The sequence below is a fragment of the Micromesistius poutassou genome (genome assembly GCF_964030765.1).
Source record: "Micromesistius poutassou genome assembly, chromosome: 24".
In the NCBI taxonomy this organism is placed as follows: Eukaryota; Metazoa; Chordata; class Actinopteri; order Gadiformes; family Gadidae; genus Micromesistius; species Micromesistius poutassou.
The window spans coordinates 3,802,503-3,816,700 of record NC_140294.1 but is presented as its reverse complement, the minus strand read 5'-3'; the positions used below and the strand labels follow the sequence as shown (position 1 = coordinate 3,816,700).

The 14,198-nt window shown below is 46.9% G+C and overlaps 1 protein-coding gene across 1 annotated transcript in view; it reads right to left on the bottom strand.

Moving 5' to 3' along the window:
- Window positions 1–2,245: 2,245 nt before the first annotated feature.
- acvr2ab (activin A receptor type 2Ab) overlaps window positions 2,246–14,198 on the bottom strand; it is a gene marked incomplete at its 3' end in the record, with an annotated part of 38,743 nt that continues 26,790 nt past the window's right edge. Inside the window, exons 6-12 of the mRNA XM_084487663.1 lie at window positions 12,769–12,912; window positions 11,473–11,616; window positions 8,637–8,782; window positions 8,215–8,329; window positions 4,811–4,949; window positions 4,173–4,303; window positions 2,246–2,440 (exon numbers count right to left, since the gene is read on the bottom strand). Of these exons, the coding sequence (XP_084343789.1) occupies window positions 2,246–2,440; window positions 4,173–4,303; window positions 4,811–4,949; window positions 8,215–8,329; window positions 8,637–8,782; window positions 11,473–11,616; window positions 12,769–12,912 (1,014 nt within the window). The remainder of the gene's footprint in view (window positions 2,441–4,172; window positions 4,304–4,810; window positions 4,950–8,214; window positions 8,330–8,636; window positions 8,783–11,472; window positions 11,617–12,768; window positions 12,913–14,198) is intronic.

The window sequence follows — 14,198 nt, the reverse complement described above, 5'->3', positions numbered from 1 at the left end:
ACAATCTGATTCACAACCACAGTCAAACCACAAAACTAAATAGGACTCACATCATTCAATAAAAACGAACAATAATATGAATATTAATCCATTAACTGCAACAAAGTTTTCTTTTGTATTATTGTATTCTCATATTACTTTGAGTGGAAAACATCCTACGAACTGGCCTTTAATTTTTATTAGCATGGTTTAATTTGTCTCTGATGGGAGACTGATTAAGTTCAATAAAAGCAGGGATTCCTCATTACAAGTGTAATGGACCGTGTCAATCCTCAAATGAGTAGCTCTGGGTAAAGTAAGAGCTTCTTATTTCCACCTAGTAAAGGTTGTTCAGTTCTCGACCGTACAACTGTGTGAACTGAACACTGAGTCTCAGAGATCAGGGTGGAGAGGGGGTTGGTAGATTGTCCCCGCTTGTCAAAAGGCAAAGAGTGTAGACAAGATGCAGTCTGAGAGGCATGTTGTGTCGAATAAAGGACAACACAACACTGAATATGTCCTTACAATGGCACTGAAAGAAAACGCACAACCACAGCATAAATGAATGTCGAGCATGTAAGTGGAACTTAATATCATTTCTGTTCACGTTTTTGAGTAGAAAAGTGCATTTATTCGTTTTTTTGTTACATCTGCAAATTGGAGCCTCTTTACAGCCTCAAATCAGAACACATAGAATATATTAATATCCATCTTAAAAACACACAGCTGCGTGTCACTGCTTAAGTGGTACTTTGGAAAGATATGTTTACACAAACATCACCATCTCACAACTTGTTAGTTGATTTGTCGAATAATACCTGGCAAGGAGGGGGGGGGGGGGCAGGAAGTCCACTCAGATGACACAAACCCATGAGCAAAGTCTGTCAAGTTGTCCTTTGTTCTCGATTCAACAGCATCCAAAGGAAAAAACAAGTCACTGTGTAATCCTTGAAATCTGGAAAGAGTGGAGAAAGTGTTGTGTGTTGGTTTTTTTTCCGGAAAAAACAGAAAAAAAAAATAACCCCCCCCCAAAAATAAACCGTTAGTTCTATGTGACGGATCCTTCCAGTTTTTTCTCCACAGGGGGGCGTGGCTAACAACAGGGAGGGGGCAGGGCCAGGGGGTGTTGCCACTCCAGGATTGACCAATGACTAACCAGAAACGGCGAGGAGGCGGTACCGGGTTTCGAACTTCGTCGTCGGAGTTGCCGTTGTCAGGCAACGGAACACGCAGGCGTTCCCGAAATACAACGCAGACTTTGACCTTCAACCAGCGGGCGTCTCCGTTCCACGAGAGAAAGGCAATTCTTTTTTGACAATTCAGCTGGTGTTGTATTTGGTTTAGACTAAAACTAATAAAATGAACCGATAAAGCCTTCGTACCTTCGAGCCCTGCCGATCAGTTTAAAACTGGTTGCCATGGAGATCGTTTGTCGTTTCCTTTTCCTTGAATGTGTCCATTTGAACTGAGGTATACCGTGGTTGAAGGAGGTTTATGGTTTGAATCATCTTTATGCTTGAAAACAATGGACCGCTACCCCCCCACCTACCCCCCCGCTCCCGAAACACAGACACACACACACAGAACAACCCCGCCCCCCCCCCGCGCCCACCCCCCTTGAGATAAGCTTGATTACCATGACAACTGGGTCCATAATACAATATGTACAGCAGCATTAAACACTAGAAAACATTCAAAAGCCATTGTCTGTTGGCAGATCGGTAGCGGTGGTGTCTTTCGGTTTCTCCCAGGAGTACATCCACCCGACGAGGGAACAACATCCACCCCCACCTCTCATGGGGGTCCCCCTGATTGTTTATTTGTTGTTTTGTTCATTTATTGTCAAACCTTATTGTTTTTTCATTCATCCCTACCGCCAAAATAGGCAGGGGTCGTCGCTAGGAATCTCTCGCATTACTCCCGGAAGACTTTGTTAAAGAACTTCCTGTGTGTGTTTGTGTGTGTGTGTGTGTGTGTGTGTAAATAAAGACTCGTTTGGTCAAACACAAGAGAGGAGTGACGGTCGTCTGGGGAAAAAACGATAATAATCCAGTCGTACGCCATCGAGGGAACGCTCCTCCACGGTTCAGCTCCTCGGGGCGCTCAGATCCAAACGAGACGGATCAGAAAACTAGCTATCGTGATGTGAGGGAGCGGCCGGGGGCGGGGTGCCGGGCACTGGGGGCGGAGCCCTGGAGATGCTTCCTGAAAGTCGTAGTGACCGGCACTAAAAACAAAAGAGTGGGGGGGGGGGGGCTGGGCGGAGTCATATGCTGGACTCCTTGGGCGCGGTGTCCAGGTTGGTCACCATGGCGACCACGGGCAGGATATCCTCCAGGCCGCCGGACGCGGCCACGCGCCGCATCTGGCCCACACGCTCCTCCACGCAGCCTGCCGAGAGGCGCGCCTCCGACTCATGGTCCCAGCAGTCCTCAATGGTCTCACACAGCAAGGCCAGGCCCTGGAAAGACCAGCACACACTGGTTATAATACAGTACTGTAGAGAGACCAGCACACACTGGTTATAATACGGTAGAGAGACCAGCACACACTGGTTATGGTACTGTAGAGAGACCAGCACACACTGGTTATGACACTGTAGAGAGACCAGCACACACTGGTTATGATACGGTAGAGAGACCAGCACACACTGGTTATAATACGGTAGAGAGACCAGCACACACTGGTAATAATACGGTAGAGAGACCAGCACACACTGGTTATGATACGGTAGAGAGACCAGCACACACTGGTTATAATACGGTACTGTAGAGAGACCAGCACACACTGGTTATGACACTGTAGAGAGACCAGCACACACTGGTTATGACACTGTAGAGAGACCAGCACACACTGGTTATAATACAGTACTGTAGAGAGACCAGCACTTATAGCAGCTTATAATAATATTATTAATTGTCATTAATTGACAATGTTATACAACTGGCGTTTTTTTTATTTTTTCAGATTTCTTTTGTGCGTAGGGATTAGTGGTGCAACGGATCACGGATTACCCGTGATCCGTACGGCTCAACCATCACGGTTCGGGACGCACGGGATCCGCGGATCGGCTGACTATGCAAAAAAATAAAAATAAAAGTTGTGTGTTTCGATTACCTTTATACTTTTTTCATAATCACAGTTTAAGTTCCATGTCGGCTTCGTTTTCAGTTGGTCTCATTGATTTACGCTGAGGCAGTAGCGCGAGGACGTGCAGGCAGTGTTGCCAGATTGGGCAGTTTTTGCGGCTCAATTTGACTACTTTTTAGGACGTTCAGGCAGCGTTGCCAAATTGGGCAAGCTATTTCTATTTTATTTACTATCCATGTTTAAAAGAAGAAGGAATAATGCCTCAGTTTGCACTTTATATTGTTTTAAAATATCAAAATATTTAATTTATACATTGGATGGACATCTTGAGTAAAGTTTTTATTTTATGTGGACACAAGCAATTAAAATTATTTTTTTTACTATGCTTAAAGGAAGCAGGATTATTACCATATTTTTCACTTTATTTTGTTTTTACACATTTGAAGATTTTATTTAAAATAGCCTGTTATTCACTGTTGATGTTGAAAATAAAACTAAAATAGGAATTGAAAGCTAAGTCACATTTGTCTTCTTATCTTTTTTGTTGTTGTTGATCCGAAAATGATCCGACCCGTGACTCAAAAACCGTGACACGATCCGAACCGTGAGTTTTGTGATCAGTTGCACCCCTAGTAGGGATAGTTAAAAAAGGCCTCTTTGGCGTCTTGAGTCCATTGGTCGCGTTAAAACACGCCGCCCTGCTCCACAGGGGTGTGCGTCTGTTGCTGCAGGTGACCAGCCCCTCAGACCCCAGTGTGTGGACCGGCCCCTCAGACACCAGTGTGTGGACCGGCCCCTCAGACACCAGGGTGTGGACCGGCCCCTCAGACACCAGGGTGTGGACCGGCCCCTCAGACCCCAGTGTGTGGACCGGCCCCTCAGACACCAGGGTGTGGACCGGCCCCTCAGACACCAGGGTGTGGACCGGCCCCTCAGACACCAGGGTGTGGACCGGCCCCTCAGACACCAGTGTGTGGACCGGCCCCTCAGACATCAGGGTGTGGACCGGCCCCTCAGACACCAGTGTGTGGACCGGCCACTCAGACACCAGTGTGTGGACCCCAGCGTGGGTCGGTGAGGGTGCAGGAGGGGCGGAGCCTCACCGGGTGCTTGTGCCAGCAGTCCAGCAGAAGGGGGCGGAGCTTCTTGTGCACCACCACCTCCTGGATGTCCTCCAGAGACGGCTGCTGGCCCACCTCCTCCTCAAAGGGCAGCATGTACTGGTCCACTGGACCTGTAGTGCGCACACACACACAAAAAAAATGTGTGTGTGTAAAAAGTAAAAAATAAACATTGGCCAAACATTAGCATATCGCACACCTGCCAACTTAAGACAATATTTATGAGTACCATCTAGACTCAAGGCTCTAGGCTCAAGAAAGGTTCACCTCAAGCAACATAACAAATGAGAAATACATAAATGAATCGATGCCCCCAGTTTCCTCATCAGATATATTAGTTACCTGGATAACATTATTAATATTAACCTATTATGAAGGTAAGCCAGCTGATAGTTTGTTATTTTTGTTGTAAGTAGCAGCTATTTTAACGTGTGTGTGTGTCCCCGCCCCGTGTGTGTCCCTCCGCCAGTGTGTGTGTGTGTGTGTGTGTTTGCGTCCCTCGCCAGTGTGTGTGTGCACGCGTGTGTGTGTGAGTCTGTGTGTGTGTGTGTGTGTGTCCCTCTGCCCGTGTGTGTGTCCCTCCACCAGTGCGTGTGTGTGTGTGTGCGTGCATGCCTCACCGTCGGCGGCGGTGCAGCGTGAGGCCAGCTCCCAGAGGACTAGGCCCAGGGCGTACATGTCGATGCGCAGGAACGAGTCCCGCTGGAAGTTGATGGCCCCCTCCAGCACCTCAGGGGCCATGTACCTCCTGGTGCCCACCTGGGAAGGGCCGGGGGACAGGGTCACGTCTGAGTGTGGGTGTGTGGGTCTAGGTGGGTGTTTGTGTGTGTGTGTGAGTTTGTGTGTGTGTGTGTGTCTAGGTTTGTGTGTCTGTGTGTGTGTGTGTGCTATGGTTGTGTGGGTGAGTTTGTGTGTCTAGGTTTGTCTGTGTGTGTGCTACAATTGTTTATGAGTTTGTGTGTGTGTATGTGTGTGTATCTGTGACTCGGTGTGTGTGTGTGTGTGCGTGTGTGTGTGTAATTGTGTGTGTGTGTGTGCGCGTATCTGGATGTGTGTGTGTGTGTGTATCTGTATCTGAGTCTGTGTCGTGTGTGTCTAATGAATCATAAAAAAACTATACCGGGCCACGGTTTGATACTGTTTAATACATCAACAGAAAATGCCTGACAGCCTACAATTTATTCAAATGAATGTACAACCATTAAACAGTAGTAGGCCTCTCTCTTAACATGAAACCAAATAAATGTCCTAAGGAATGTGAGTAGAATTCACATTCCCTAGAATGGCAACATGTACCAGTTTATAAGAAACCTCTCAATCTGAGTGCTATGTTAGTTGACATAAACAAAACAACACAGGGGCTGTGTCCCAGTGGGGGTTGAAGCCACGCCCATACGTTGTTCCCGGTCCCGCCCCCAGCTCCAGGAAGGAGTGTCACTCCTCAGTGAAGAAGCTTTTACTGTTAAGGCCCTGACACACCAACCAGATTATCGGTGGTCAGACAGATTTGGTCATGGCCGATTCAACATGTACTGAAAAGAACACCAACTGCTTTGACGACGGCCAATTGCACAGCACACACCGAGCAGACCCAGGTCACAGCACACACCGAACAGACTCAGGTCACAACACACACCAAACAGACTCAGGTCACAACACACACCGAATAGACTCAGGTCACAGCACACACCGAACAGACTCATGTCACAGCACACACCGAGCAGACTCAGGTCACAGCGCACACCTAACAGACTCAGGTCATAATCTGGTTGGTGTGTCAGGGCCTTTAGATTATCGTCTCCGAGCATTTACAAGATTCTTAGTTATTATTGAGTGTAGGTTGGTTCATGAGCCCTGTTGGTTCAAGCGTTTATCGTTTGTGTTTCGAGTCGGGTAATAAACCCCTTAAAAGGCTTTCGCCTCTCGCTCTCTCTTCACTTTTATTAGAATGTATAAAACCATTATGCAATAGTACCTTGAACATTTGAATGAAAGCCTGAGAATGTGATCTGCAATAAAAATGAATTACCGGTTTAGAAATAACCATAAACATAAGTAACTGCTAACATAACAAAAAGATAAAGGCCTGAGAGAATGTAAACTCTGAGCAATAAAAGCGTTATTGGTCGTAAATCGGACACAAATAAAACATTGCTATCGCTGAGTTTGCACATACTTGCTTATTGTCTATTCTACGTTTGCTGCGGGTTTTGGTAATTCACCTAGTTCCTCCAGAAGACACACAGGATTGATGTCAGCACAGATGAGTGGTCATGTCTGTTGTATGGCCAGAGCCTGAATACTATGAGACTTGTCGGCAAACTCTTCAACACTGTTAGTTTTTACAGGCAGGGCTCTAAATTGTTTTGGTGGCATATACTCCCAAAATGTAATCTGTGTGACTGAAATATTATTGGGAGCATTTGTGTGATTGTAAATAATTGTACCGGTGGTTAAATGCCCGTCCCTTGCTCTGTACATCACTAAGTATGTGCCTTGTGAGCTGACCATGAGCATTCTTACCCATCAAATATTAACAAATGTTACCTGAAGACAAAAGTTCATGATCAATTTATGAACGTTACCTAACTAACTAAAGCGGTAATGTTAGCTTGCTATATCGAAGCTATAAAGATGAAACAAATGATAAAGGCGTTCTTTTGAAACATAAACGTATCTGATGTAGTCGCTATGGTTGCTCCAACAATTAAGTATATATATATAGATAATTTAATTATAAATCATAAATTAAACCGTACGGTTCTGCTGCTCACAGAATCGTGGCCCCTGCACCGGACGATTCAATATCAATATGTGTATTGTTACATCCCTAGTGTTGTGCATGTGTGCCTGTGAGTGTGGGAGAGAGCATGTGTGTTAGTGTGCATGTGTGTGGTTGTCTGTGGTAGGGATGTCACGAGAACCGATACTTCGGTACCAAGTCGATACCAAAATTCAAAAAACGTGACGGTACTCGTTTTTCTTAGTACCGAGGATGCAATTCCTCCGGACGTCACATGGGCAGCATATACACCTACACGGGAACATGGAAGACGGCAACTGCAGCTGCAGCGAGTGCGACGGCGCCGCCTCGACTCGTCGATAAAAAAAATAGCAAGAGTCGTGTCTGGAAGTACTTTGCGTTTGGAACGCTGCGCCGCGCGACTGTTTCAGACGGGACCCGTTTCAATGTTGCGCTTCTAAACACGCATGGTACGACTGCGTTCGGCATCACTTAGGCCTACTTGATGTTGTTTTGATTGAAGATCTGCAGGTTGTAGTGGGTGCGGCGGTGAATGTGCGTGCGCGTGCGCGTGTGCGTGTGTGTTGCGAGCGTATGCAATTTCAAAGTAAACAAACCAACTCAAAGCCGATGCATGCATCCAAAATTATTCGTTCAAAGCCAAATAAACAAATCAAAAACAGTGTTGCTTATTCGCTTCAAATACTTTTTCTTTTCAAAACTTGGTCATTAATACGGCGCGGTACAGAGCGGTTGAAAACAATGTTGGCGTCTCCTGTGGCTGCCTTGCGCACCTGCGTTATATTACTTAATATTAGGTTGGAAGTTATGTTTTAAACCCCGCCATGCAGGCAAGTGTAAACGCGAGCCGCATAGCTGCATGACTGCCTGCTTTCAGCGCGTCTTCTTTTTTTTTTTAAATTATTATTACTTGAACGCTACATGCCACTGTTCTTTTTTGTAATGTTAATAGTGGTTTATTTTTATTCATTACTTGAAGGCTACATGCCAGTGCCACTGTTTTTTGTAATGTTTAAATGTTTTTAATAAATAAAGTACATGGGATTTATTGTTTTGTTTTTGACCGTGGTATCGAATTGGGTATCGAGAATCGTGGAATTTCACTGGTATTGGTATCGACTACTACATTTCTGGTATCGTGACATCCCTAGTCTGTGGTGGTATTAATATCTGTGTGTGTGAGTGTGTGTGCGTGTGCATGCGTGCGTGTAAGAGTGCACATGCGCCAGTGCGTGTGTGCGTGCGCCGCAACCCTCCCACCTGTCCGTGCGTGTCCCCCGCCGACTTCCCGGCCTCGAACTTGAGTGCGAGGCCGAAGTCGGCGATGCAGGCGGTCAGGTCCTTCTTCAGCAGCACATTCTTACTCTTCATGTCCCTGGGGGTCACATACACACACACACACACACACACACAGTGTTACCGCATGACCTCAGGAACCGTATGAAATATTGAAGCGAGTGTGGAGCTTGGGTACCTGTGTGTGTACCTGTGTGTGATGGAGGGCTTGTGGCCCCGATACCTGTGTGTGATGGCGGGGCTTGGGGCCCGGTACCTGTGTGCGATGGAGGGCTTGTGGCCCCGATACCTGTGTGATGGAGGGCTTGTGGCCCCGGTACCTGTGTGTGATGGCGGGGCTTGGGGCCCGGTACCTGTGTGTGATAGCGGGGCTTGGGGCCCGGTACCTGTGTGCGATGGAGGGCTTGTGGCCCTCGCGGTGCCCGGGGATGTCCTCGTGGAGGTAGGCCAGGCCGCGGGCCAGTGTCTGGGCCACCAGACACAGCTCGCCCCACGACAGCAGGTGGGCCTTCAGGTAGTCCGTCAGCGAGCCCTGGGGGGGGTGAGGGAGGGAGGGAGGGAGCAAGGGAGGGAGGGAGGGAGGGAGGGAGGGAGGAAGAGAGAGCAGGGACGTTGTAAGCGTTAGCTGTGGTTAGTTTAGAGTCTAAAAGTGACTGTTTAAGGTTGTGACATGGTGACTGTTTAAGGTTGTGACATGGTGACTGTTTTAGGTTGTGACATGGTGACTGTCTTAGGTTGTGACATGGTGACTGTTTTAGGTTGTGACATGGTGACTGTCTTAGGTTGTGACATGGTGACTGTTTTAGGTTGTGACATGGTGACTGTCTTAGGTTGTGACATGGTGACTGTTTTAGGTTGTGACAGGGTGACTGCATTAGGTTGTGACGGGGTGACTGTTTTAGGTTGTGACATGGTGACTGTTTTAGGTTGTGACATGGTGACTGTTTTAGGTTGTGACATGGTGACTGTCTTAGGTTGTGACATGGTGACTGTTTTAGGTTGTGACATGGTGACTGTCTTAGGTTGTAGGTGTTTTATTTTGCAATCTATCCTCCCCCGCTGACGCACGTCGGTTAAGTAATGGATAATGTATAGAATGCCGTTGTCATTATCGGGAAATAAGCCCGACAGGGCGAACAGGACACCGACGCGAAGCAGGGGTGTCTTGCTTCGCCCTGAAGGGGATTATTTCCCAATAATGACGGTGACGTTCTACACATTATCCCGCTTATTACACGGCTACTTGCCAAAACGAAAGCATAACTTCACACAATGTGCCTTTTTACAATTTATTTGTTACCAGCATTCGTAGTGTTGATCAGCAGAGATATAGTCCACCAAAGACGTTGACGTCGCTTAGCAGCCGAGTACGCTGGGGTTGATAAGTTACCAGACTACTTGTGGAGTGATATGAAAGACGTGAAAAAAATCCACTTTCCTTGACAGTGGTCATTATATGCTTAGCAACGGTCATTATTGAAAAATAATTCACCACCGGAAATCGGGAAGCAATGCAAGTGAACGGAGCATTCCACAGCATGGTTGATAAATCTCCCTCTAGTGTACACTAATGACACCTTGTTGTGTAGGTTGTGGACTATATGTTGAAAACTGTTGTGTGTGCACGAGGGAATTTGACAAATCACACAGAACGCACGTTGAAGCCCATACTGTTTTTTTTTTTTTTTTTGTTTTCAACCTTCCCGATTTTCCTAGAGTCCCGGTTTTCCCTGTCCTGTCCTGGCTAGTCAACCTCAGACCTCATTTTCCTGCAGTTCTCCCAGAAGACACATCACTATTTGTTTTGTAAAAAAATTGAATCTGCCGCTTCTACCTACAAGGCTGGTTAACATGGCTGTTCAAACTGATTTCTATCTGCGTTTTATTCTGTGATTCACAAGATTCCTTAGAATGTAGGACATTACGCTTGTAATCATTTCCTGGAGGAGGACGGTGGTTTCGAACAATCTCTCAGTTTCTCAGGGCCCAAGGTTGGCGAGCAGGGGCTGATATCAGAGGCTTCAGAAACGAGAGTCACTCCAGAGGGCCAATCCAGGCAAAATGACAGGAATCTTGAGATGTGAAACGTTTGTAATGATTTAATGAAAACTGAAATTGCCAGGTTGTAAGAATGCTCAATAGCAACTTCAATAGAGAATAATAACTACAGTAAAATTCTTTCTCAACTTCCTGGAAAACGTAGTTAATAATAACAATGATGGTGGACACTGAGGTTATGACGTTCGCCTTTCACTATTCTAGTGGCAACATTCAGCCACTAGAGGGCACTCAAACACACTGATCCCTGTCCATGAAACCTTACAGTCATGTTTACATTATCATACTGTTTACAATATCTTACAGAGTTTGATTATTCCACGTTACATCAGAGTCTAACACGATTAATCATCACTTTATTATATATAAAAAAGGCAAACCCACCCACTAATCATTCAATCAATGTTTTATCAATATATCAAAAGGATACAAATTCTATGGGTTGATTAGGGTGTGATTAGCCGTTACAAGCCGTTTTGGAAATCAGCCCCTTGTGTGGGCATGTCCACCTAGATGTGTGACGGATGGATGAGCAACGTTTGCTACAGTCCACTGGGTAGGATGGTAGACTGATCTATCCAGCACACATCTAGGTGGACACGCCCACTTTCTGCCCCTTTTGATGTTATAAGGGGCAGATTTCCAAAACAGCTTGTAAAGGCTAATCACACCACACCTGGTGGTATGTCACGGCACCTTTAATGAATCACAAAGACTGAAGGCCGCATTCAGTCTTTGCTATCCTTCCTGCTGGGGATCTGGTGGCTGACCCCTGATGTCTTATAGGAAACACAGACAGTGTGGTGCGAAGGACCCCGCCTTTCACACAGAGGCACCCAGGAACACTGAAACACTGCCATGCAAACAGCCCTGAGTGCGCATCGAGTGTTGCTCAAGGACCCCACATCCTTTTGTTTGTGCTGCCAAAACAAACCGTGTCGGGAGAATCGACCCGACAACCACTGTCTTAGGAGCTTGAACTTGAACCACTGCTCTGGTTGGGAGCTATAGTCTGTGTGTGTGTGTGTGTGTGTGTGTGTGTGTGTGTGTGTGTGTGTGTGTGTGTGTGTGTGTGTGTGTGTGTGTGTGTGTGTGTGTGTGTGTCTGTCTGTCTGTCTGTCTGTCTGTCTGTCTGTCTGTCTGTCTGTGTGCGTGTGTGCGTACCCTCTCGTGGTAGTCGGTGATGAGCCAGAGCTCCATGGCCATGTTGTTGTTCCTCTTCTCCATGCCCATGAAGTGCAGGATGTTGTCGTGCTTCATGCCGCTCACGCTGTAGATGTCATACTCGTTCTGCCATGACAGCTTGTCCTGGGACAGGGAGGAGTGGGGGGAGACGCAGACAGACAGACAGAGAGAGGAAGAGAGAAAGGAGGGGGGAGAAAGAGGGGGGAACAGAGAGACAGGGAGAGGGTGGGAGACAGGGTGGGAGACATAAAGGGGGGAGAGAGGGAGAAAAAAAGAGGGGAGGTGAGAGAGAAAGGGGGCAAGAGATAGGTGAGAGAGAGCAAAAGGTAAAAAAATAAGTAGATTTGCTTCTCTAAGAGCATTGAACTGAATTCAAGTTTATTTTAATCAATACAGGAAAAAGGGCTGGGAAGGGGTGATTATATAGACTTACCTAGTGCTATTATTGCATAATAATATAATAATCAATGCTTTTTTCTCTACCTTTTGTGATTATAGTCACCAACTATGCTTCATTTTGCAGCAGTTCTCAAAAATGTCCTCTGTAATGTTAGCAAATGGATTATAATATTCTCTGAAACTTTCCTCTGCAATGGTGCAAAACATTTGGTCAATATTTTGGTAAATAGGTGAACTGGTAAAAGAGATGCATTGAACATAGGCATATATTCCTGACGTTCCTAAATAAGTGCATTGGTAAAAAGCCATGACATCTTGTTTAAGGAAGTGCACTCATGGGTCAAACTCACGGGAACGTGCAACGGATGGTCAGATTTGTCGCAGTACTGCCAGCTTGTGCTAGTTTCACTGGGATTGGTTATGGAAATGACTGGAAATGGTACCCTGTGCTCGCGAGAGCACAATTTGAATTTGCTCAGTGAGTCACTCTGGGAACGACCAATATACTCACAACCTGATTCCCCTGGCCCAGAATATTAACCAATCACATCGGTGTATCTGATATATGCGGGCAAAAGTGTTGCTGTTTTACCGGATACGGCAAGAGTCTTATCTATTGTTTAGCTCCTCTTGTCTGGATACGTCACCCCTTGTATTCTTCTGATTGGTCGTAGTGTTATCCAATTGCGTGCCCTGATATTTTCAAATGCTTGCTTGGTGCCGCCCCTCGAGTTGGGCCATTTTCATTACTCGTTGCCAGACCCTACAGCTTTCTAGATGTGGGTCTGGATTTCCAGGCTACCAGGCTGGCTGATTCCTGCAGGGACCAGATAACATGAGGTTATACTGTAATGTTTGGGCGGGGCTGACCAGTACCTGAATGGGGAAGATCTTGACGGCCACATATTCGCTGAGGAGCCGCGCCTTCCACACGCAGCCGAATCGGCCCCTGGCCTTCACCTCCACCAGCTGCAGGGGCCGTTGGGCCATTATGGGGGACGGGGGAGAAGGCCCGGGGTCCTGGGGCAGAGAGAGATAAAGAGAGAGAGAGAGAGACGGAAGGAGAGAGAGGGAGGCATAGCGAGAGACAATGATGGAGGGAGAGAGAGATACAAAGAGAGATACAGAGAGAGAGATGCAGAGAGACAGAGAGACAGAAGGAGAGAGAGGGAGGCACAGTGAGAGACAATGATGGAGAGAACCAGAGATACAGAGAGAGAAAGAGAGACAAAGATGGAGAGAGACAGAGAGATACAGAGAGAGACAGAGAGACAATGATGGAGATAGACAGAGAGATACAGAGAGACGGAGAGACAGAGATGGAGAGAGACAGAGACAGAGCGACAAAGATGGAGAGAGACAGAGACAGAGAGACAGAAACAGAGACAGGGAGAGACAGTGAGAGAGACAGAGAGAGCGAGAGGGACAGAGAGACAAAGATGGAGAGAGACAGAGAGAGACAGAGAGAGACAGAGAGACAGAGACAGAGAGAGAGAGAAAGAGACAGACAGAGAAAGAGAGAGACAGAGAGAGGCAGAGAGAGAGACAGATAGAGACAGAGAGAGAGGTTTGATGGTCAGCAGATTGTTTGTGCCCCAACATAGGCGTCCAGTGTGGGCCAAAGAGGGGCTGCAACATGGGGGGGGGGATGGGTGAAAGTTATTCACAATTCTGCCCTCTTCGCATGGCGTGACATGCAGGCCTTGGTTTGGCAAGCTATGGACTGCAGGTTAGATTCCCTGCCTGTTTGCTTCAGCTTAGAGTGGAGCTCATAGGATCGGGATGTCTCACAAGGCTGGCTTAACCATGTCGAACAATATTACAACGTCAAATGAGTCGAGTCTGTGGTAGCCTCAAGCAAAACACAGAAGAGCATTCACAAGCTGGCGGAAGCGAAAATGCGATCCTTGGGTCGCAGATATTGGCTGCTTGTTCCACAGTGCTTTTGTCTGCCGTACTTTGAAAAAGTGAAAGACGCTTTCAAATAACAACCGACTTTTGACAGCTTGGGACATCATCGTGACATCCTGATATCATTCAACAGCTCACGTGCGTATTTGACGCAAAAAAAACAACGTTTAACTGCCTTCTGAACCGAACAAATGCAAATTCAAGACCGGTGGGACTGTTCAGTCGTCTACACTGTCAACGTTTCCAACCATTAAAGTCCACCCTCTTGTCTCCATCCCATAATCACACAAACCCAACACACTGGACCACACAACCCCCCCCCCCTCCGGGTCCACAGGCGGGGCACCGGCCTGTTTTGTCACTTTTCCCTGATCCAATATAATTCAAACGGATCA